A 24,819-nucleotide genomic window follows, 5' to 3' on the forward strand; every position below is an offset into this window, starting at 1 on the left:
CTGACACATTCCCAGGGAATCCCCTGTAAATACTGACACAGTCCCAGGGAATCCCCTGTAAATATTGACACACTCCCAGGGAATCCCCTGTAAATACTGACACAGTCCCAGGGAATCCCCTGTAAATATTGACACAGTCCCAGGGAATCCCCTGTAAACACTGACACACTGCCAGGGAATCACATGTAAATATTGAAACACTCCCAGAGAATCTCTGTAAACACTGACACACTCCCAGGAAATCCCCTGTAAATACTGACACACTTCCAGGGAGTGTCTTGCAAATACTGACACACTCTTTGGAAATGTTATACTGTAAAGCTCTCCAAACGACTTCCTTGAATTGCTCCCTTGGAATCATAATCAAGCACTGATACATTGCAACGGAATTCCCTGGGGAAAAATATCCACCTTCGGTGGAATTGCTTATAAAACCAACAACAACTTGTATTTATATAGAACCAAAGGTCTCAAGATACTTCCCAAGAGCAATGTTGATAAAATTCACCACAGGTTTCTGAGGTCAAATGACAAAACGCTTGGTCAAAGAGTTGGATTTGAAGGAGTACCTAAAGAAGGAGGGAGAGTTACAAAGAGAGGCCATGGAGAGAGTGAGCATTTTCAACTGAAGACTTTGCTTCACTGGGACCCAATGTTGGCCAGCGAGAACATGGGCAATGGGTTAAGCAATCCAAGTGAAGACACGGGCGGCAGAGGTTTGGACAGCTTCAAGTCCACACAGGGTAGAATATGGGAGGGGATGATCCTGCTGTGTATAGTCAGTCTTGGAGGTAACAAAGGCATGAATGAAGGTTTCAGCAGCAGGCCAGCTGTGGCAGGCTGGAGATGGGCAATGCTGTGGAGGTGAAACAGGTTGACTTGGATTGAATGGATATAGGGTCAGAAGTTGGGCATCCTGTGACGAGTGACTCACGTCCTGACTCCCCGAAGCCTGTCCACCATCTACAAGGCACAGATTAGCAGTGTGATGGAATACTCTCCACTTGCCTGGATGGGTGCAGCTACAACAACGCCATCCAGGACAAAGCAGCCAATGTGACTGGCACCCCATCCACCATCTTAAATATTCACTCCCTCCACCAGCGATGCCTTTATCAATCGAAGCATAGATTATAAATGCAGGGAGGTCATGTTGGAGTTGTATAGGACGTTGGTGAGGCCACAGCTAGGGTCGTGTGTGCATTTCTGATTGTCACATTATCGGAAGGGTGTGATTGCACTGGAGAGGGTGCAGAGTAGATTCACCAGGATGCTGCCAGGGATGGGACATTTAAGTTATGGAGAGAGGTTGGGTAGGCTTGGGTTATTTTCGTTGGAGCAGAGAAGGCTGAGGGGTGACCTGATCGAGTTATACAAGATTATGAGTCAGGATGTGAGTCACTCGTCACAGGATGCCCAACTTCTGACCCTATATCCATTCAATCCAAGTCAACCTGTTTCACCTCCACAGCATTGCCCATCTCCAGCCTGCCACATGGACAGAGTGGATAAGGAGCAGCTGTTCCCCTTAGTTGAAGGGTCAGTCACGAGGGGACGTAGGTTCAAGGTGAGGGGCAGGAGGTTTAGGGTGGATGTGAAGAAAAACTTTTTTACCCAGAGGGTGGTGACGGTCTGGAATGTGCTGCCTGGGAGGGTGGTGGAGGCGAGTTGACTCATATCCTTTAAAAAGGACCTGGATGAGTACTTGGTACATCATAACATTCAGAGCTATGGGCCAAGTGCTGGTAAATGGGATTAGGTGGGGTTTCAGGTGTTTCTCACCTGTCATAGAAGAATCATCATAGAAACCCTACAGTGCAGAAGGAGGCCATTCGGCCCATCGAGTCTGCACCGACCACAATCCCACCCAGGCCCTACCCCCACATATTTACCCGCTAATCCCTCTAACCTACGCATCTCAGGGGCAATTTTAACCTGTCAGTGCTGTCAGTGCAGACTCTTCTGCACTGTATGATTCTATGAAAATGGCAGCCGTGTGTACCATCTACAAGATGCACTGCAGCAACTCACCAAGTCTCCTTCAACAGCACCTTCCAAACCCATAAACATCACCTTCTAGAAGGACAAGGTAGCAGACACATGGGAACACCACCACCTGGAGGTTCCCCTCTAAGTCGCTCACTGTCCTGATTTGGAAATATATCACCATTCCTTCACTGTTGCTGGGCCAAAATCCTGGAACTCCTTAATAGCTGTGGGCGTACCTACACCACATGGACTGCAGCGGTTCAAGAAGGCAGCTCAGCACCACCTTCTCCAGGGCAATTAGGGATGGGCAATAAAAATGATAAAAATGTTGGCCAGCGACACCCACATGCCATAAAAAGAATTAAAGCAGCTTATATGAAAGGTCCCTGGACCGATGCTGGTTGTTGCTTTGAGGCAATGTTGGGGTTTGTTTCTTTGTGGGTGTACCTCACTTGACGGAGGAGCAGCACTCTGAAAGCTTGTGATTTCAAATAAACATGTTGGACTATAACGTGGTTTTGTGTGACCTCTCAATTTGTGGGTGTATATTGGGACCTTGGGATTCCCAACTCTTCGAATGTCCATTGCCCCTAACTCTCCTTGCCATTGCCTTCAGGGATCCCAAATCCTCAGAATATTGGACCCAGACTGGAACAGCAACGCCCACAACACATGCATTACCTTCCCCCTTGTGTAAAAAAAAAACACACTCTGCTGTTAAAGGGGATGAAGCAGCTCCTTTAAGAATTGCTGAATCCTTCTTAAATAATGCAGTGCCACCCTGACGTCATCGCTTTAATCAGGCTCCCTCTGACGTCAGAGGGGGGCGTGTCCTCCCCTGGCTGTCAATCAGAGGCTGGGGGGGGGGAGGGGACAGGGGCGGGGCCAAGGTTACTGTCAGTTTCAAAGAGCCAGCAAGGACCCCAAAAAAAAATAACAAAAGGCTGGAGCAAGGAGTTAGCTGGGAGCTGAGCACTGGGGGCTTGGCTGTGCTGGCAGAGAGGCAGGAGGCAGCAGCACAAGTCACAAACACCTTGGGAGCTTCCAGCAAGCCTAAAGATACAGAGACAGCTACTTGTGTCCAAATGTTTCTTTAACCCTCTCCACTGGCTGCTCCCCAGCCAAGGCTACTGGACTGATTGCTCTACATCTTGGCTTGCTTGCTTTCTTTCTTGGGGGATTTTTTTTTTTTAATTGGCACCATTTCATTTATTTCAACCTTTTAACTATCAGTAACTGCAGGAGAAGGGGGATAAAGAGGAAAGCATCTCTCTGAGCAGAGAGAGAGAGCGACATTCACACACACACACACCACACACACACAGAAGAATTGGACTGTGAGCACACAAGGCTTCTTTTTTTGTGCAGGAGGGGAGGAGGTGGGGGGGGGGGATCCAACCCTCTTTTTTTTGCCCAGTTTGCCCACCTCCCCACTCCTCCCTGTGTACAAAGGTTAAGAAGGGAGGGTTGGGGAAGGTCTCGCCTGCTCCTCGGGGCTGCTCTGTCTTGTCTGTGTGTGTGTGTGTCTGTGTCTGCCCGGCCCCACAGCTCGCTCGCTCCGGGAGGAGAGGAGATTCATCTTCTTTCTAAGGTGTTTCATTTTTCCCACACCCCCACTCCCCCCCTGCCCCCTCCCCCGATGGAAGAGCAGTCCAGGCTCCGCCATCCCCACGCCGGGGTCAGTATCCCGGGGCTGGCCCCGCACATGCAGCAGGACAGCGGGGGAGAGCCTGAGGGCAGGAAACAGGACATCGGAGACATCTTACAGCAAATAATGACCATCACTGACCAGAGTCTAGATGAAGCTCAGGCACGGTGAGTTTAAAAGAGAGAGAGAGCAGCTTTGTGTGTGTCTGTGTGTGTGAGAGAGAGAGACATATCATTAATGGATACATAATATTAACAATATGTGATTAGATATCATTCACTCTTCAAATAAACTCCAGTTGGAATATCGAAATGATTATTTTCATTTTGTTTTACAGGAAACATGCTCTGAATTGTCACAGAATGAAACCAGCTCTCTTCAATGTGCTTTGTGACATTAAGGAGAAAACAGGTCAGGAAAGTGTGTTTATTTATATATATGTAGATATAAAACATTCCTACTCTCGGAGTTACTCACTCACTGGCTGTTTGTTTATTTTGTGTATATATGTGTGTGTGTGATATGTCCCAGGCAGGAAGCCCCCCCCCCCCCCCCCCCCGCTTTGGATTGTAGCAAGGCACTCCGAACTAATGTCCCTGGGAGTCCCCTGGACACGAGTGCGTTGGAGACGGTGTGTTGCACTGAGTAGACTGAGGGCAGATGTGTCTGAGCTTCAGTGTGAGAGAGGAAACAAAAGTTATTCACAGGAAAAGGGACGGGGGGAGGTGATTGGGGATTTGAAGGGAAATATGTGTGGAATTCACCCAGATCCTAACTTTTAAGGGTTAATAAAAAGTTCCATACGCTCAATCGCTTGATCATTAGTGTTGCTTGTTTCTTGATGACTTGCCTGTGGTCTGTGAGTGTTGGTTACCAGTTGTTTGAGTGCTGGAACCAGACCCCCGGTTAATCGGTTCACCGGGAAAGTGCTCCCTCCTTGCGATCTAACACTGGTTTAAAATAACAAGAGCAAAAGTGTATTTTCCACTGAAGATCTGTAACTCGCCTGGCTCTGATTGTGAACATTGCGAGCTGGAGATTGCTTTTCACACAAGAGAAATGCTGTGTGTGTGAGAGAGAGAGAGGTTCCCAGGGGCAGGGGCGAGCGGATCTAACGGCGTGTTGAAATGTTGTTAGTTGGTGCAGGGGGCTGGAGGGCAGAGGGGTGGCGGGAGCTGCAGCAAGGTGATGGGGTGGGCACTGGTGGTGTGCTGCTGTGTGTAAAATAGTGATTGGGGTTTTTACTGGGTACATACATGTGGTGTGTGTGTGTGTGCTATGAGCATGTGTGTACCATGCATTAGTAAATATGCCTTTGCTATGATATATTTGTAATGTGTATTAATGGGGGATATGAAATAACATGACGAGAATGATCACTTTCTAATATCAAACTCGGAAGATCGGCAAATGTGAGCTGATTTATATTCTTAGCCCAGTGTGGGCACGGAGTAGACCTATCTCTGTCTATCTCCCTATCTCTCTATCTATCTCTCTATCTGTCTATCTCTCTCCCCTATCTAATATCGCTCCATCTCTTGGTCTCTGTCTATCCCTCTCCATTTCCCTCTCTGTCTAACTCTTACTCTATCTCTCATATATATATATATACTCGCTCTATCTCCTTCTCTCCATCTTTTGGTCACTTTCTCTCTCTATCTCCCTCTCTTGGTCTCTCTCTCTCTATTTCCCTTCTCTGTATCTAGCTATTGCTCTCTCTCTCTCTATTTCTCTCTATATATATTTCTTTCTCTATCTCCCTCTCTTGATCTCGCTGTCTCTCTCTATTTCTCTCTATCTTCATTTTACCATCTCTTGATCTTTCTCTCTATTTCTCTTTCTCCCTCTCTCCATCACTTGCGCTCTCTCTCTCTCTCATATATATAATATATATATATAATCTGTCTATCTCCCTCTCCCCTTTTCTTGATCTCTGTCTCACTCCCCTTATTTCTCCCTGTCTTCCTCTCTCCATTGCTTCCTCTCTCTATCGCACTTTATATATATTATATATATCTGTCTATCTCCCTCTCTATCTTGCTCTTTCTCTCTCTCCATCTCTCTCTCTATTTCTCTGTCTCCCTCCATCCCTTGCTCTCTCTCTCTATATATATATATATAGATATATATAAAAGATTCCCAGGTAATGATGTACTCTCTGGATTCTGCTGGTTCCCAAATGGTTCAGAAATGTTCTTGCCTCTTCTGATTTGTGTGAACCCTTTGCAGCCTGTGTCCCAAGGGTCCTGGGAATAGGGAGCCCTTTTGTAATAGCATTACACAGCGTGGAGCTCAAAGCTGAACATGCAGGCGACACAGGGTGGCTTGGTCAGCTTTCGAGATGAGAACGGAAACGTGAGCGTTAGTGTCTGGATCTGGGACTGGGGGTCTCCCATCTGAAGCATTCATCTGTCCTGCTGTCAGGTGCTGAGAGATCACCTCTATGCTGCAGACATAATCTCATTGTTTTTTAACCTTTCTAGTGTCACTAGTATTTGCCTTTTTTGCCTCTGTTACCTTGATTCACAGTGGTCCCACTCATATAAACACTGAGGTTCTCAAAGTGTATTTATATCTGTCCCTCTGGCTCTCTGTGTCTACCTCCCTCGCTCCCTCTAGCTCTATCTCTTTCTCTCTTTCCCCCTGTCTCTTGCTCTCTCTCTCTCTCTAGTTTTTCACTCTGTGTGTGTGCATCTGTGTGTGTGTGCATCTGTGTGTGTGTGCGTCTGTGTGTGTGTGCATCTGTGTGTGTGTGCGTCTGTGTGTGTGTGCGTCTGTGTGTGTGTGCGTCTGTGTGTGTGTGCGTCTGTGTGTGTGTGCGTCTGTGTGTGTGTGCGTCTGTGTGTGTGTGCGTCTGTGTGTGTGTGCGTCTGTGTGTGTGTGCGTCTGTGTGTGTGTGTGCGTCTGTGTGTGTGTGTGCGTCTGTGTGTGTGTGTGTGTGTGTGTGTGTATCTGTGTGTGTTGAGTGCATGGGTGTTTGGATAGAGATCCTCTATCTCCTCACTTCATTTCCGATGTGCCGTGTCTTTGGGATGAAGTTCTTTCATCTGAATATATTCACAGGCCAGCTTTTTGTATTTTGAGACGATGATTGTTACTATTACCTGTGGGACGAGAATGGGGTGAGGAGTAATTGATTCTGCTGCTTATTACTGTGCCAGAATTAAAGAGGAAAATCAGTCCAGCTCCCACTCGAGGGGCCGAATGGCCCACTTCTATTCCCATAGGTGCTCAGGATCATTCCTGAGGAACCCCCTCCCCACACCTGGGCTATTAGAGTGCCAGGGAGTGCCTCATGGTCGAATAGAAGACTGGGAGTGTGAGGGTGTCTGGAGAGTTGCTTCTGCCTGTGGATTCACAGCCACAACACTTGGGATCAGTACCGCGGGAGGCTGAAAATGAGGTGGTGGGGAGTTAAATTGGTCCGATGGCTGGTATATCACACACCGTGTACCACTGCACAATATACTGAGGGAGTGTGCAAACCTGAACAACTGCTTCTGTCAAGCTCCTCTCCACTGACATGGCCCCAGCCTCCAGGCCACTAATATCTTTCTACCTGTGACTTGTTGGTTTGAATCGGTTGTTTAATTTTTAATAGATTAAATTAATTAGCCTTGCCTGGCTAATTATAGCCCCTTTCCTCGGCTGGTTCCTTGTCAACTCATTGAACTTACCTCAGGTGTAAAAGCCACGGCAAGGACATTAAACTGGGGGGTGGGGGGGGGGCTGTCTGACTCCGCAAGTTAGTTGTTAAGGATTCCTGGGTTCCAGGAGGAGAAGGGATTAGCGGGTAAAATATATGGGGGTAGGGCCTGGGTGGGATTGTGGTCGGTGCAGACTCGATGGGCCGAATGGCCTCCTTCTGCACTGTAGGGTTTCTATGATAAGGGATAGGGAGTTCTCCTGGCGTGCCCGGAATGCATTCCTACCTCAAACAACACCACCAAAAAAATGCGTGACCCAAAGATGTGCGGGTTAGATGGATTGGCCATGCTAAATAGTCCCTTAGTGTCAGGGTGATAGGTAGGGTAAATATGTGGGGTTATGGGGATAGGGCCTGGGTGGGATTGTGGTCGGTGCAGACTTGATAGGCTGAATAACCTCCTTCTGTACTGTAGGGATTCTACGATTCTAACCAGCCAGCTTTGTGGGAGCTTGCTGTGCACCTCAAAAAAAAAAGACCCATCTACTGGGCCTGCCTGCACAATCACATTCCCTGCTATTCATCAATACATCACTGGGTGTGAGGTTACGTTTGACAGCACTGTCACATTGCTGCAGGAGTGCCTGTCTGATTGTGCTCACGCTTACTTCTCCAGCGAGCGAGGCGAGAACTCCATTCACACAGCAGAACTTATTTAATCTGCGCTCCTTTGAGCACTTCACGGAAAAGGGAAGAATGGAATTGCATTCATGTAGCGCCATTCACGACTCCAGGACTTTCCAAAGTGCTTTACAACCCACGAGGTTTTTTAATTTCATTCCCTGTTGTCAGAAACAGCAACGCAGCATCCAGCTTGTGCACAGCAGACTCACACAGTGCGATAATAGCGTGTCTGCGTGGGTTTCCTCCGGGTGCTCCGCTTTCCTCCCACAGTCCAAAGATGTGCAGGTTGGGTTGATTGGCCATGCTAAGCTGTCCCTTAGTGTCAGGGGGATAAACAGGGTAAACGTGGGGTTACAGGGATAGGGCCTGGGTGGGATTGTTGTCGGTGCAGACTCGATGGGCCGAATGGGTTCTTTCTGCACTGTAGAGATTCTATGATTCTAACAGTCAAATCGTCGCATGATGTTTGCTGAGGGATAAATATTGGTCAGGACTCCATGGAGAAGTCCCCTGCTCTCCTTCCCATCCTGCTGTGCGAGCCTTCATTGAGACCGCGGACAGGGCCTTGGTTTAAAGTCTCATCTGAAAAGCAGCATCTCCGACAGTGCAGCCCTCCCTCGGCACTGCGCGGCTGATTGTCAGCTTGGAGTGAGACTCGGGCCGAACGTGTTCCGACTCTGGGGGAACAGCTGAAGTCACATCCGTGGATGGTGAGATGATGGTCCCCACCCGCTGCCCTGAGAAATCTGTCAGACAATGTGCACCTTCTAGTTGCCCCTCGATTGCATGTTTTAATGGCAGCAGGGAGGCATTATCAGCTCTCAGACTCAAAAAGATGCTTAATTTCATTGACTGGAAATGGGAGCAGAAATCAGTGCTGTGGATTTCAGATGGTTTGAGTAGAGTCAGGAATTTGGAGTGGGGTGAGGTGGTGAGAGTTGGGGTGGGGGGGGGGGGGCGGCGGGTGGGAGGGGGGTGGTGAGTGTCGCTAGATGCAGGAGATGGCTGAACCTGGCTGGGAAGAACTGAGGTGCTACTTTCACCCTCCCTTTTGGGATGCTGAGGTGGTCGGAGGGTCGTTGTCATTGGCTTCCTCACCGACTCCAATTAATCGTACAATCCAGTTACAAAAGATGGTTCACAATTGGAGTCTTATAGTCCCAGAGACTATGACACATGAACAATAGCATTCACACTCTTGATTTTCTTCACTCCTGTTCCCTCTTTCTCACACGCATTTCCCGTCACTCTGTCCCTTCATTTGATTAACCCTCTCCATCCCCCTTTATCTTTATCTGTCCCTCTTTATCTCTCTATGCTTCTCTGTCACTCTTTATCCCCCCGCTATCCCACTCTATCCTTCTCTGACCCTCTATCTGTCTATCTCTCACTAGTAAGAAGTTTAACAACACCAGGTTAAAGTCCAACAGGTTTATTTGGTAGCAAAAGCCACACAAGCTTTCGAGGCTCTAAGCCCCTTCTTCAGGTGAGTGGGAATTCTGTTCACAAACAGAACTTATAAAGACACAGACTCAATTTACATGAATAATGGTTGGAATGCGAATACTTACAACTAATCCAGTCTTTAAGAAACAAAACAATGGGAGTGGAGAGAGCATCAAGACAGGCTAAAAAGATGTGTATTGTCTCCAGACAAGACAGCCAGTGAAACTCTGCAGGTCCACGCAACTGTGGGAGTTACAAATAGTGTGACATAAACCCAATATCCCGGTTGAGGCCGTCCTTGTGTGTGCGGAACTTGGCTATCAGTTTCTGCTCAGCGACTCTGCGCTGTCGTGTGTCGCGAAGGCCGCCTTGGAGAACGCTTACCCAAATATCAGAGGCCGAATGCCCGTGACCGCTGAAGTGCTCCCCAACAGGAAGAGAACAGTCTTGCCTGGTGATTGTCGAGCGGTGTTCATTCATCCGTTGTCGCAGCGTCTGCATAGTTTCCCCAATGTACCATGCCTCGGGACATCCTTTCTTGCAGCGTATCAGGTAGACAACATTGGCCGAGTTGCAAGAGTATGTACCGTGTACCTGGTGGATGGTGTTCTCACGTGAGATGATGGCATCTGTGTCGATGATCCGGCACGTCTTGCAGAGGTTGCTGTGGCAGGGTTGTGTGGTGTCTTGGTCACTGTTCTCCTGAAGGCTGGGTAGTTTGCTGCGTCGTGAGAACACCATCCACCAGGTACACGGTACATACTCTTGCAACTCGGCCAACGTTGTCTACCTGATACGCTGCAAGAAAGGATGTCCCGAGGCATGGTACATTGGGGAAACTATGCAGACGCTGCGACAACGGATGAATGAACACCGCTCGACAATCACCAGGCAAGACTGTTCTCTTCCTGTTGGGGAGCACTTCAGCGGTCACGGGCATTCGGCCTCTGATATTCGGGTAAGCGTTCTCCAAGGCGGCCTTCGCGACACACGACAGCGCAGAGTCGCTGAGCAGAAACTGATAGCCAAGTTCCGCACACACAAGGACGGCCTCAACCGGGATATTGGGTTCATGTCACACTATTTGTAACTCCCACAGTTGCGTGGACCTGCAGAGTTTCACTGGCTGTCTTGTCTGGAGACAATACACATCTTTTTAGCCTGTCTTGATGCTCTCTCCACTCCCATTGTTTTGTTTCTTAAAGACTGGATTAGTTGTAAGTATTCGCATTCCAACCATTATTCATGTAAATTGAGTCTGTGTCTTTATAAGTTCTGTTTGTGAACAGAATTCCCACTCACCTGAAGAAGGGGCTTAGAGCCTCGAAAGCTTGTGTGGCTTTTGCTACCAAATAAACCTGTTGGACTTTAACCTGGTGTTGTTAAACTTCTTACTGTGTTTACCCCAGTCCAACGCCGGCATCTCCACATCATATCTCTCACTAGCCCTCTCTATCTCTCTTTATCCCTTTCTATTGCTCTTTTTCTCTCTATCCCTCCCTATCCCTTTCTGTCCCTCTCTATCCCTGTCGATTTCTCACTATCTCTTTATCCCTCTCTATCCCTTTCTATGGGGGCGGCACGGTAGCACAGTGGTTAGCACTGCTGCTTCACAGCTCCAGGGACCTGGGTTCGATTCCCGGCTTGGGTCACTGTCTGTGTGGAGTTTGCACATTCTCCTCGTGTCTGCGTGGGTTTCCTCCGGGTGCTCCGGTTTCCTCCCACAGTCCAAAGATGTGCGGGTTAGGTTGATTGGCCATGCTAAAATTGCCATTAGTGTCCTGGGATGCGTAGATTAGAGGGATTAGCGGGTAAAATATGTAGGGATATGGGGGTAGGGCCTGGGTGGGATTGTGGTCGGTGCAGACTCGATGGGCTGAATGGCCTCTTTCTGTACTGTAGGGTTTCTATGTTTCTATGATTATCTCTATCACTCTACCCCTCTCTATCTCCCTATCCCTCGATCTCCCTATCCCTCGATCTCCCTATCCCTCGATCTCCCTATCCCTCGATCTCCCTATCCCTCGATCTCTCTATCCCTCGATCTCCCTATCCCTCTAAATCCTTCTTTCTGTGCCTGACATTGTTGTGTTTCATCTCTTTCTCGCTCTTCATATTTTTCTACCTGTTTCTCTTTCTCTGCCTCACACTCTCGCTCTCACTGGCTTTCTTTGTATGTAAGTTTATACACCTCTTTATTTCCCTGTGCGCTGTCCTTTATCTCTCTCCCTGCACCCACCCACCCCCCCGTTCCGCATGTCTCTCTCACTGTGCCACCTCATTTGCCTCGACTGGGAGACATCTCGTACCTGGATCTGCAGGTTAAATGACATCCCATTTCATCATTAAACAGTACAAACTCCAATTATTTTCTGCGGGACTGAGTGACAATTGTTTTTTGTATGAAATTTGATTGCAACTCGCAGTCTTTCTCTTTTTTTTTCAAAAATACCTCACGGTTGGGACACATTTCACTGTAAAAGGGAACACACACAAAAAAAAAACAGCTGGGTGGGAAATAATTGGACCCCAATGTCCTTAAGGGACAATTCTGCTTCTTCAGTTCTTTGATGAATGACACCTAATACGCGTGGAGATTTTTAATGAGATGAGACTGTGATGTTTCGAAGGCAGTGAGATACCAGATAAGAGCCCAGCATCTGCACGAATACAACTGTGATTAAAAGTGACGGGTGATTGTATCAGGCCTGTGCTGTGATCAGAGTCTCTGTGATACTGGGAGAATTTTTGTGCAACAGAAATAAATGGGTCAAATAGCGATGCCGAACTCCATTCAAAACCGACGTAAATTCCAAATATCATGAGCACTAAATCGGCGCAACAATTGGCATACTGGATAATGTACTCTCTGGGCTGCGGGTGCATTCACAGTGTCTTGCATAGTGGGTGGCGAGTGAGCTTTATCTCTGAGAATGAGACTTTACAGGCTGCACATGTAGACTATATCGTGGGTAAGCTTCATACATGAACCAAGGCTCAGGTATACAAATCACACAATATATAGATATATTCACCGTGGCCTCAGGCAGCTTTACTCTATAGGCTGCATATGTAAAGTGTATTGCAGTGCAGGGCAATGAGAAAGCCTCATATGGAGACTGTGTGCTATGCACAGGTCAAAGATTAGCTGCATATACAGACTGTGCATCGTGTACAGGACATAAATAAACTGCAAATACAGACTGCATCATTAATAAGTCATATATAAACTGCATATACTAACTGTGCATTATGTACAGGTCATATATAAGCTGCATATAAGAACTGTGCATAGTTTACAGGTCATGTACAGGACACACATAAGCTGCATATACAGACTGTGTGTCACATATATATCATATATAAGCTGCATATACAGGCTGTGCATCATGTACAAGTCATAGATAAGCTTCATATGCAGACTCTGTGTCATGAATAGGTCATATATAAGTTCCATATACAGACTGTGTCATAAGTCATACGTAAGCTGCATATGTAGACTCTGCGTCGTGTACAGGACATATATACAGGACAGAGTGTGCATTGTGTACAGGTCACATAAGCTGCATATTCTTTTAGACTCTCAGAAGGCTTTCGACAAGGTCTCACATAGCAGACTACTATGTAAAGTTAAAGGACATGGGATTGCGTGTAGTGTCTTGAGATGGATAGAAAGCTGGTTAGCAGACAGGAAGCAAAGAGATGGCATAAATGCATCTTTTTCCAATTGTCAGGCTGTGACTAATATGGTTCTGCAGGGATCTGAGCTAGGACCCCAACTGTTCACATTATATATTAATGATTTGGAAAGAGGGAACTGAATGTATTATCTCCCAATTTACTGGGCTGGATGGGAGGGTGAGCTGCAAGGAGAATGCAGAGAAGCTTCAGCATGATTTGGACAGGCTGAGTGTGTGGGCATCTGCATTGCAGATCCAGTATAATGTGGATAAATGTGAGGTTATACACTTTGGTAGCAATAATAGGAAGACAGATTATTACTTGAATGGGTGTAAATTGAGAGAGGTGGATACTCAGCGAGACTTTGGTGTCCTCATGCATCAGTCGCAGGTGCAGCAGGCAGTAAAGAAGGCAATGGTATGTTGGCTTTCATAGTGAGAGGATTTGAGTATCAGGTTAGGGATGCTTTGCTGCAGTGATATAAGGCGTTGGTGAGGCCACACCTGGAGTATTGTGTGCAGTTTTGGTGTCCTTATCTGAGGAAGGATGTCCTTGCTATAGAGGAAGTACAGCGAAGGTTTACCAGGCTGATTCCTGGGATGGCAGGTCTGTCATATGAGGAGAGACTAAGTTGGTTAGGATTATATTCACTGGAATTTAGAAGAGTGAAAGGGGATCTCATAGAAACTTACAAAATTCTAACAGAGTTAGACAGGGTAGGTTCAGAAAGTATGTTCCCAATCGTGGGGGAGTCCTGAATTAGGGGTCATAGAATCATAGATTCCCTACAATGCAGGGCCCTTCGGCCCATCGATCCTGTACTGACAACAATCCCAACCAGGCCCTATCCCCTTAACCCCACATATTTACCCTGCTAATCCCGCTGACGCTAAGGGGAATTCAGCATGGCCAATCCACCTAACCTGCGCATCCTTGGAGCTTGAGGATAAGGGGTAAACCTTTTAGAACTGAAGTGAGGAGAAATTTCTTCAACCAGAGGATGGTGAATGTGTGGAGTTCACAGCCACAGAATGTAGTTGAGGTCAAAGCGTTGTGTGATTTCAAGAAGGAATTAGATTTAACTCTTGGGACTGAAGTGATCAAGGGATATGAGGGGAAGGCGGGTCCAGCATATTGAATTTGATGATCAGCCATGATCCAAATGAATGGCGGAGCAGGCTCAAAGGGCCGAATGGCCTACTCCTGCTTCTAGTTTCTATGTTTCTATGTCTATGTAGACAGACTCTGCATTGTGTACAGGACATATATAAGCTGCATATACAGACTGTGCCCTGCGTACACATTGATTATAACCTGCATGTAAAGACTTTTGGGTACACATTGATTACAAGATCCATGTACAGAGTGTGTCCTGTGTACACATTGATTATAAGCTGTATATCCAGACTGAGCCGTGTGTATACATTATTATAAGCTGCATATACAGAGTGTGTCCTCTGTACCCATTGATTATAATCTGCACATACAGATTGTGCCTTGTGTACACATTGATTATAAGCTGTATATACAGACTGTGCATTGTGTACACATTGATTATAAGCTGTATATACAGTGTGTCTTGTGTACACATTGATTATAAGCTGCATATACAGAGTGTGCATCGTGTACACATTGATTATAAGCTGCATATACAGAGTGTGGCTTGTGTACACATTGATTATAAGCTGCATATATAGACTGTGTTTTGTGTACAACGCTATAATAATATTGAAAGCACACATGGGTTGCTAATTGAGTGATATTCTTTTCCATTTTGATGGGGTCGTGCTGGGCCTGTCATCTTATTGCCTGGTTGGTTTGTAGTTTGAAGCCAGTGGCAGTGTGCTCCTACCTATGGATTGTGGATTCAGCTCTGCAACAGAGCTTGAGGGATCAGTCCTGGTCCAATGTCACAGCCTCTGGAGGCTGCAGCATCGACATTCTGGACAGTCGTTTGTTCCACTGGTAGAAATGGACTCACGATGCCCTTTCACCCTGCTGGCAGAGTTCAGTGCTGTCACCATCTAGTACTATCCAACTGATCAATAGCGAGGTGGCCGACGCACTCTGGTGAGTGTCTGACTGATGAACTGAGGTTCTCTGGGAGCCAAGTCTTTCCTCACAGTCCTACTGCCTCTTGAGCCAATATGATATATTCAAATAAACCCTTGCTGCTCAACCTGTAGCCTTGGTATCACTGATATGATCCAGTACATTAGCAAAGTGTTATGTTACAATAACTGTTCATGATTGATGTGCAGTATTTTAGGGCCATGTTATGTTGTAATGACTGGTCCAGTGTTATTAATTTACATTATGTTTAGGAATGGGTTATATTCCAGTAACTGGTCCAGTAATATCAATATGTACCAGAATAGGGACATGTTATGTTACAATCACTGATCCAGTATTCAAGATTTCTTCACCTATTTCCAGGGTGAACGAACTCTTAAGCTGCGATTGAAAAAGTAAAGCCAGATATAGCTGGAAATATGCAACAGGTTTTGATTTTTGATTTGATTTATTATTGTCACATGTACCAGTATACAGTGAAAAGTATTGTTTCTTGCACACTATACAGACAAAGTATACCATTCATAGAGAAGGAAAGGAAAGAGACCAGAATTTAGTGTTACAGTCATAGCTGGGGTATAGAGAAATATCAATTTAATATAAGGTAGGTCCATTCAAAAGTCTGCTGGCAGCAGGGAAGAAGCTGTTTTCGAGTCGGTTGGTACGTGACCTCAGACTTTTGTACATTTTTCCCGACGGAAGAAAGCGGAAGAGAGTATGTGTGTGGGGTCCTTGATTATGCTGGCTGCTTTTCTGAAGCAGCGGGAAGCGTACACAGTTGTACAAGACATTGGTAAGGCCACACTTGGAATACTGTGTACAGTTCTGGTCACCCCATTATAGAAAGGATACTGTTAAATAGAAAGAGTGCAGAAGTGATTTAGTCAGAAGGTACCGGGACTTGATGGTTTGTGTTATAAGGATAGGCTGGATGGACTGGGACTTTTTTCCCTGGAGCGTAGGAGACTTAGGGGTGATTTTATAGAGGTCTATAAAATAATGAGGGGCATAGAGAAGTCAATATCTTTTCCCAAAGGTAGGAGAGTCTAAAACAAGATGGCATAGGTTTAAGGTGAGAGGGGAGAGACACAAAAGGGTCCAGAGGAGCAATTTTTTACCATACGGTGTGGTGTGTCTGGAACGAGCTGCAAGAGGTAGTAGTAGAGGCGGGTACAATTTTGTCTTTTATAAAGCATTTAGACAGTTACATGGGTAAGATTGGTATGGAAGAACATGGGCCAAATGCAGGCAATTGGGATTAGCTTAATGATAAAAACTGAGCGGCATGGACAAGTTGGGCCGAAGGACCTGTTTCCATGCTGTAAACCTCTATGACTCTATGAATGGATTAATGAGTGAATCCCTGGGCCACTTAGAGGTGGGGTACTTAGAGTTTGAGGGGGAATTGCATCCCACGCTGCTGCCACCAGTGCTTCACACAACAATCAGCACAATGCAAATGGCAAAGTGTCTGTGATTTTTACTTTGTAGACTGCAAGTGAGGCCACCCGCGAACTCGTAACAATTCCTTTGCTATTGTTTCACCTTCCCTTTCCCTGTTAAGTGTTTATTGATACAGCACATGTTTACACTGTGAGTGCCATGATGTGATTGATTGGGTGATGAGTTAGTTCATCGTTTAGACTCACTGCAAGGTAGCAGACCCAAAACAGCTCCAGGGACCTGGGTTCGATTCCCGGCTTGGGTCACTGTCTGTGTGGAGTTTGCACATTCTCCTCGTGTCTGCGTGGGTTTCCTCCGGGTGCTCCGGTTTCCTCCCACAGTCCAAAGATGTGCGGGTTAGGTTGATTGGCCATGCTAAAAATTGCCCTTAGTGTCCTGAGATGCATGGATTAGTCGATAAATATGTGGGGATATGGGAGTAGGGCCTGGGTGGGATTGTGGTCGGTGCAGACTCGATGGGCCGAATGGCCTCTTCCTGTACTGTAGAGTTTCTATGATTTCTATGATTGATTTCAAAGTCAGCAAGCCCCCTTTTATGATCTGCAACTTCTCGGAATGCTACGCTAACTCAGCAGTATAGAGGCTAACCTCACTGTTACTGTCTAACGAGGCTGGAGTTTATATCTCACCTGGATTGATAGGTTGCTTTCCTGGATGCTGCAGCAAGCAAACCTTGTGTTGTTTTATTCTTTTGTGGGATGTGGGGCCTCGCTGGCTGGGCCAGCATTTGTTGCCCATCCCTAATTGCCCTTGAACTGAGGGGCTCATTCAGCCATTTCCTTTGTTCAAGACTGATTTTGAGTTGATTACCATTTTTTAAAGTGCTATTTTATGGGATGTGGGTGTCGCTGGCTGGGCCAGCGTTTATTGTCCATCCCTGAGGGCAGTTAAGAGTCAACCACATTGCTGTGGGTCTGGAGTCACATGTAGGCCAGACTGGGAAAGAACGTTCAAGACTTATGAACCAGATTTCTTTTACAACAGTCAGTGATAATTACATGGTCACCATTACTGGAACTAGTTTCCCAATTCCTGAATCATTAATTTAGTTAATTTAAACATCACCAGCCGCTATGATGGGATTTGAACTTGTATCTCAAGATCATTACCTTGGGCCTTGGGACTACAGGTCTAATGACATTCCCACTCCACCATCATCTGCCCCCATGAAAAAACCTGTTTAAAAAAAAATACAGTAAGAAGTTTAACAACACCAGGTTAAAGTCCAACAGGTTTATTTGGTAGCAAAAGCCACACAAGCTTTCGGAGCTGCAAGCCCCTTCTTCAGGTGAGTGGGACCACTCACCTGAAGAAGGGGCTTGCAGCTCCGAAAGCATGTGTGGCTTTTGCTACCAAATAAACCTGTTGGACTTTAACCTGGTGTTGTTAAACTTCTTACTGTGTTTACCCCAGTCCAACGCCGGCATTTCCACATCATTAAAAAAAAATCACAGGGGAGCATTAAAAATTAGAATGGAAGTGGGGACTGATTGACAGTCAAGATCATCCAAATAGATCATGCGAATATTTCACTGGTTGTGGTTGGTAGAGAGCAGAGATTGAAGGCTGTGGTGAGAAGGGGGATTGGTGGAGAGTGGGGATTGGTAAAGAGAGGGGATTGGAGGTTGGTGGAGAGAGGGGATTGGAGGTTGGTGGCGAGAGGGGATTGGTGGCGAGAGGGGATTGGTGGCGAGAGGGGATTGGTGGCGAGAGGGGATTGGTGGCGAGAGGGGATTGGTGGCGAGAGGGGATTGGTGGCGAGAGGGGATTGGTGGTGAGAGGGGATTGGTGATTGGCAGAGGGAGGGGATTGGCAATTGGTGGTGAGAGGGGATTGGCGGAGAGAAGTGTTCGCGGAGGGAGGGGATTGGCGGAGAGAAGTGTTCGCGGAGGGAGGTGATTGGCGGAGAGAAGTGTTCGCGGAGGGAGGGGATTGGCGGAGAGAGGCATTTGGCGATTGTTGGAGAGAGGGCTTTGGAGATTGGCGGAGGGAGGAGATTGCCAATTGGTGGAGAGGGGATTGACGGAGAGAGGGGATTGAGTGTGTTGGTGAGAATGGGGATTGGTGGGCAGAGGGGATTGGGTGTTTTGGTGTGAATGGGGATTGGTGGGCAGAGGGGATTGGCTGTTTTGGTGTGAATGGGGATTGACGGAGAGAGGGGATTGAGTGTGTTGGTGTGAATGGGGATTGGTGGGCAGAGGGGATTGGCTGTTTTGGGGTGAATGGGGATTGGTGGAGAGAGGGGATTGAGTGTGTTGGTGTGAATGGGGATTGGTGGGCAGAGGGGATTGGCTGTTTTGGGGTGAATGGGGATTGGTGGAGAGAGGGGAGGTTAAATGCTTTGGCGAGAATGTGTTTTCCTGATTTCCATGTTAATCTTGGCGAAGTCAGTGAAAGTCCGAGAAACACCATCAATGATAATTGAGGGACTGCCTCTGGTTGTTCCTCTCACCTTCGGCTGATGGGAACTTGAAGTACTTAAATCTCACTTGGAAATGTTGCATCTAGGTGGCTGGATAGTGAAAGATAAACAAAGAAAGTGTCTTTGTATTGTGTTTTATCGTGCCTGTTAGAAACATCCCTGAATAGTGTACATGCAATAAAATCGCTTGAACTGCAGTCACTTTTACAGTTGATGAGGTAGCCATCTTGCACATAGCAAGATCCCATAATATCTGTGAGGTGAATAATACATTTGGTTTTGGTGCAGGGATGTTGGTCAGGACACCAATATAAGTCACTGCGCTGTATCGTCACGGGATCTTTACCATCCAGCTGAGCATTTATATAGGGTCGAGGTTAAGTACCTCATTCCAACTCAGCAGCACAACGCACATGAGGTCTTTAAATTTACAAAGAGCTTGATAGGGGCGGACATTGAGACGTTTCCACTGCTGGGGAAGCTAAAACTAGATAGAATATAGTCATTAATAGATCGAGTAAAGAACTCAGGAGCAACATCTTTACCCAGAGAGTGATGAGAATGTAGAGCTCGCTACCACGAGGGGTAGTTGAGATGGATGTAAAAGATGAGTTCAAAATGAAACTGGAGGCATCCATGAGGGGGAAAGGTTTACAGGTAAAACAGATGAGGTGGAAGAAAACTCATGCAAAGTGTAAAGACCAGCACAAAGCTGCTGGGCCGAATGGCCTGCTTCGCTGCTATGTAATTCTAGATGATCCAGAGAGCTGTCCTGTCCCACTCAAGGCCACAGAGCCAAGGGCTCAAGGAATAGACCTTGGTCTGTGCTGACTTACGTTATGACTACGGACCTAAATGCTGGAAAATGGGATGAGAATGGATTGGTTCCTGATGGTCAGCATGGACACAATGAGTTGAAAGACCTCTTTCTGTGTTATAAAACTCGATGACTAATCCAAACTGGTTGGTGAAGTCCAAACCAAGACACAGAGCTTTTCATTACTAAGAGAGTTTGTTGACTTTGTTAAGTCAGTCCCTCCCCTCGCCCCTCCCTTTGCCCACTCCTTAATCCCCTTCCCACGAGGGGCTCCTGTACAGGACTGATCAAGACATTTGAATTTCTCTCCTATGGTCAAATTGGACACCCATGTCTCTCACGAGTGGGGAATTGGGAACTTAACTAAAGTTTGCATCATGTCTACGGCAGAGAAACAGGCCATTCAGCCCGACTGGTCTCTGCCAGCGTTTAAGCTCCACATCAGTCTCATCCCAGCACAGGGTGAGGGATATGAAAGTCCCTCAGCCTGCAATGAGAGCTAAACCCGGGTGTTGGGGCAGTGGTGCGTGTGTACACACACACACACAGCACCGGAAGGAAGACTGGTGTTTCTGAGGGGCCATTTTGGGGAGTTTTCATCCCAAGGACGGGATAAGCGAGGATTCTCAAAAACCCCATTTCACACCCTTGGGACGGCCCAAAGTGTCCCACAGGATGAGTTGCTTTTGAAAGGTAGTCACTGCTATGAGGCAAGAAGCATGGGGGTGCCAATCGGTGCTCAGGAACCATCCAATAACCGCACTGATAAGGACAAGATCATCTCCTTTTGTGATATTAACTGAGGCAGAAATATCAGAGCAGACCCGCCATCCTCTGCTACGAATGATGTGATGGGATTTCCATTGAACCTTGCACGCTCAACAATAGGGCGGCACAGCGGTTAGCACTGCTGCCTCACAGTGCCAGGGACCCAGGTTCAATTCCAGCCTTGGGTCACTGTCTGTGTGGAGTTTGCACATTCTCCCCGTGTCTGCGTGGGTTTCCTCCGGCTGTTCTGGTTTCCTCCCCACAGATGTGTGGGTTGGTTGATTAGCCGTGCTAAATTGGCCTTAGTGTCAGCGGGATTAGCAGGGTAAATATATGGGGTTATGGGGATAGAGCCTGGTTGGGATTGTGGTCGGTGCAGACTCGATGGGCCGAATGGCCTCCTTCTGCACTGTAGGGTGCAGTCGGCACTGCACCAGACTGTCAACCCAGATGATGTGCTCTGGGGTGGGGGGTTGAACCCGCAACCTTGTAACTCAAAGCTGAGTGTTACAGAGCACGTATAAATAGGGAACAATCTGCTTTGTTAATTTGCTCATTTGTTAAGTGTTTTCACTCAGACGAATATAAAGAGAGCCTGACCCAAAATATAGCTTGAATTTAATTTGTTAAGTTTCCTGAAATATTTAATGAGAGCAGGTAGTTGTGAGCTCCAGAAGGTCAGGAGGAACTCCGTGCCCGGAAGGTTAATCATCCCTCCAGCAGTGCTGGTGAAGCAGCTCCTCAAGGCAAGTCTTTGTAGAGAAGGTTCAGCACAAAGCAGGTGGGCAAATGTTACTGAAACTCCCCAAGGCGACAGCTGAGCTGGAAAGCAAATATCAGGCCTGGTTTAATAAAAGGCTGTAAAAATACCAGGCTGTGACAACGTGGCCTGTTGGCAAATATTTACGGTGCCTGTGGGGAAATGAAGGAGTTCCTGGCTGAGATCAGCCGTAGCCTGTGCCGCTGCTGTCAGTCAGAGAGCCAGCCCTCTCCTATCCACCAGCGTGGTGACACTGCTCTGCTAACCTCTCACCATTAACACACTCAGCAACTAGCATTTCAAAAACCCCTGCACTTCATCCAGAACGCAGGTCAAGGCAAGATCACGCTCCCAGGGATGGAAGTGAGGAGAAAAAGACTAGGCTTTGTGTGAAAGTTGCAGTCAATATCAGGGAATGATGCACTGAGAGTATACACTGGGTAAAAGGGTCAGCTCCTGTACATTTACAATACACACTGGGTAAAGGGAATGATTCACTCCTGTCTGATACTGTACGGACCGTGTGTGTCTCAGTATCAGCTCCTATACATTTACAATACACACTGGGTAAAGGGAGTGATTCACTCCTGTCTGATACTGTACGGACTGTGTGTGTCTCAGTATCAGCTCCTGTACATTTACAATACACACTGGGTAAAGGGAGTGATTCACTCCTGTCTGATACTGTACGGACTGTGTGTGTCTCAGTGTCAGCTCCTGTACATTTACAATACACACTGGGTAAAGGGAATGATTCACTCCTGTCTGATACTGTACGGACTGTGTGTGTCTCAGTGTCAGCTCCTGTACATTTACAATACACACTGGGTAAAGGGAGTGATTCACCCCTGTCTGATACTGTACGGACTGTGTGTGTCTCAGTATCAGCTCCTGTACATTTACAATACACACTGGGTAAAGGGAATGATTCACTCCTGTCTGATACTGTACGGACTGTGTGTGTCTCAGTGTCAGCTCCTGTACATTTACAATACACACTGGGTAAAGGGAGTGATTCACCCCTGTCTGATACTGCACAGACTGTGTGTCTCTCAGTATCAGCTCCTGTACATTTACAATACACACTGGGTAAAGGGAGTAATTCACTCCTGTCTGATACTGTATGGACTGTGTGTGTCTCAGTATCAGCTCCTGTACAATTACAATACACACTGGGTAAAGGGAATGATTCACCCCTGTCTGATACTGTACGGACTGTGTGTGTCTCAGTGTCAGCTCCTGTACATTTACAATACACACTGGGTAAAGGGAGTGATTCACTCCTGTCTGATACTGTACGGACCGTGTGTGTCTCAGTATCAGCTCCTGTACATTTACAATACACACTGGGTAAAGGGAATGATTCACTCCTGTCTGATACTGTACGGACTGTGTGTGTCTCAGTGTCAGCTCCTGTACATTTACAATACACACTGGGTAAAGGGAATGATTCACCCCTGTCTGATACTGTACGGACTGTGTGTGTCTCAGTGTCAGCTCCTGTACATTTACAATACACACTGGGTAAAGGGAGTGATTCACTCCCATCTGATACTGTACGGACTGTGTGTGTCTCAGTGTCAGCTCCTGTACATTTACAGTACACACTGGGTAAAGGGAATGATTCACCCCTGTCTGATACTGTACGGACTGTGTGTGTCTCAGTATCAGCTCCTGTACATTTACAATACACACTGGGTAAAGGGAATGATTCACTCCTGTCTGATACTGTACGGACTGTGTGTGTCTCAGTGTCAGCTCCTGTACATTTACAGTACACACTGGGTAAAGGGAGTGATTCACCCCTGTCTGATACTGTACGGACTGTGTGTGTCTCAGTGTCAGCTCCTGTACATTTACAATACACACTGGGTAAAGGGAATGATTCACTCCTGTCTGATACTGTACGGACTGTGTGTGTCTCAGTGTCAGCTCCTGTACATTTACAATACACACTGGGTAAAGGGAGTGATTCACCCCTGTCTGATACTGTACGGACTGTGTGTGTCTCAGTGTCAGCTCCTATACATTTACAATACACACTGGGTAAAGGGAGTGATTCACCCCTGTCTGATACTGTACAGACTGTGTGTGTCTCAGTGTCAGCTCCTGTACATTTACAATACACACTGGGTAAAGGGAATGATTCACCCCTGTCTGATACTGTACGGACTGTGTGTGTCTCAGTGTCAGCTCCTGTACATTTACAATACACACTGGGTAAAGGGAATGATTCACCCCTGTCTGATACTGTACGGACTGTGTGTGTCTCAGTGTCAGCTCCTGTACATTTACAATACACACTGGGTAAAGGGAATGATTCACTCCTTTCTGTTATTGTGTTTTAAATGTATTCTCTCTGGCTAGATCAATATTCATCACCCTTGTGAAGGTGGTGGTGAGCCGCCTTCTTGATCTACTGCAGTCCATATGGTGTAGGTAAACCCACAGTGCCGTTAGGGAGGGAGTTTTAGGATTTTGACCCAGGGACAGCGAAGGAACGGCGATATCCTTCCAAATCAGGATGGTGAGTCACTTAGAGGGGTACTTGCAAGGGGTGGTGCTCACATGTGTTTGCTGCCCCTTTTCCTTTCAGATGGTAGTGGTCACGGATTTGGAAGGTGCTGTTGAAGGGCGGTTGTTGGGGGGTTGCTGCAGTGCATATTGTAGATGGTACACAATGCTGCCACTGTGTGTCGGTGGTGGAGGGAGTGGATGTTTAAGGGTTTGGATGGAGTGTCAATCAAGCAGGCTGCAGTGTGTCTCCTGTAGATGTATAGTACACACTGGAGAGAGGAAATTGGTGGTTCTTGGTCCATTGGTGGTTATTTTCCAAAATTCTTTGGACTCTGGATTGGTTCCTACAGATTGGAGGGTAGCCAATGTAAGTCTGCTATTCAAAAAGGGAGGTAGAGAGAAAACAGGGAACTATAGATCAGTGAGCCTAACGTCGGTACTGGGGAAGTTGCTAGAGTCCATTATCAAGGATTTCATAACTCAGCATTTGGAAGGCAGTGATATAATCAGACAAAGTCAGCATGGATTTACGAAAGGGAAATCATGCTTGACGAATCTGTTGGAATTCCTTGATGATATAACTAGTAAAGGGTGGCACGGTGGCACAGTGGTTAGCACTGCTGCCTCACAGCGCCAGGGACCTGGGTTCAATTCCTGGCTTGGGTCACTGTCTGTGCTGAGTCTGCACCTTCTCCCTGTGTCTGCGTGGGTGCTCCAGTTTCCTCCCACAGTCCAAAGGATGTGCTTGTTAGGTGCATTGGCCATGCTAAATTCTCCCTCAGTGTACCCGTACAGGCCCAGAGTGTGACGACTCGGGGATTTTCACAGTAACTTCATTGCAGTGTTAATGTAGGCCTACTTGTGACACTAATAAATAAATAGTAGAGTTGACCGAGGAGAACCA

The 24,819-nt window shown here is 46.9% G+C and overlaps 1 protein-coding gene across 4 annotated transcripts in view; it reads left to right on the plus strand.

Moving 5' to 3' along the window:
* The first annotated feature begins 3,628 nt into the window (after positions 1-3,628).
* The window catches only part of LOC144497876 (pre-B-cell leukemia transcription factor 1-like), a 486,513-nt gene continuing 465,322 nt past the window's right edge, over positions 3,629-24,819 (plus strand). For all 4 annotated transcript variants that reach the window (XM_078219312.1, XM_078219311.1, XM_078219314.1 and 1 more), the window contains exons 1-2: positions 3,629-3,804; positions 3,975-4,048. In XM_078219312.1, coding sequence (XP_078075438.1) covers positions 3,629-3,804; positions 3,975-4,048 — 250 coding nt within the window. The remainder of the gene's footprint in view (positions 3,805-3,974; positions 4,049-24,819) is intronic.

Source organism: Mustelus asterias, chromosome 8, assembly GCF_964213995.1.
Source record: "Mustelus asterias chromosome 8, sMusAst1.hap1.1, whole genome shotgun sequence".
NCBI classification, from domain to species: domain Eukaryota; kingdom Metazoa; phylum Chordata; class Chondrichthyes; order Carcharhiniformes; family Triakidae; genus Mustelus; species Mustelus asterias.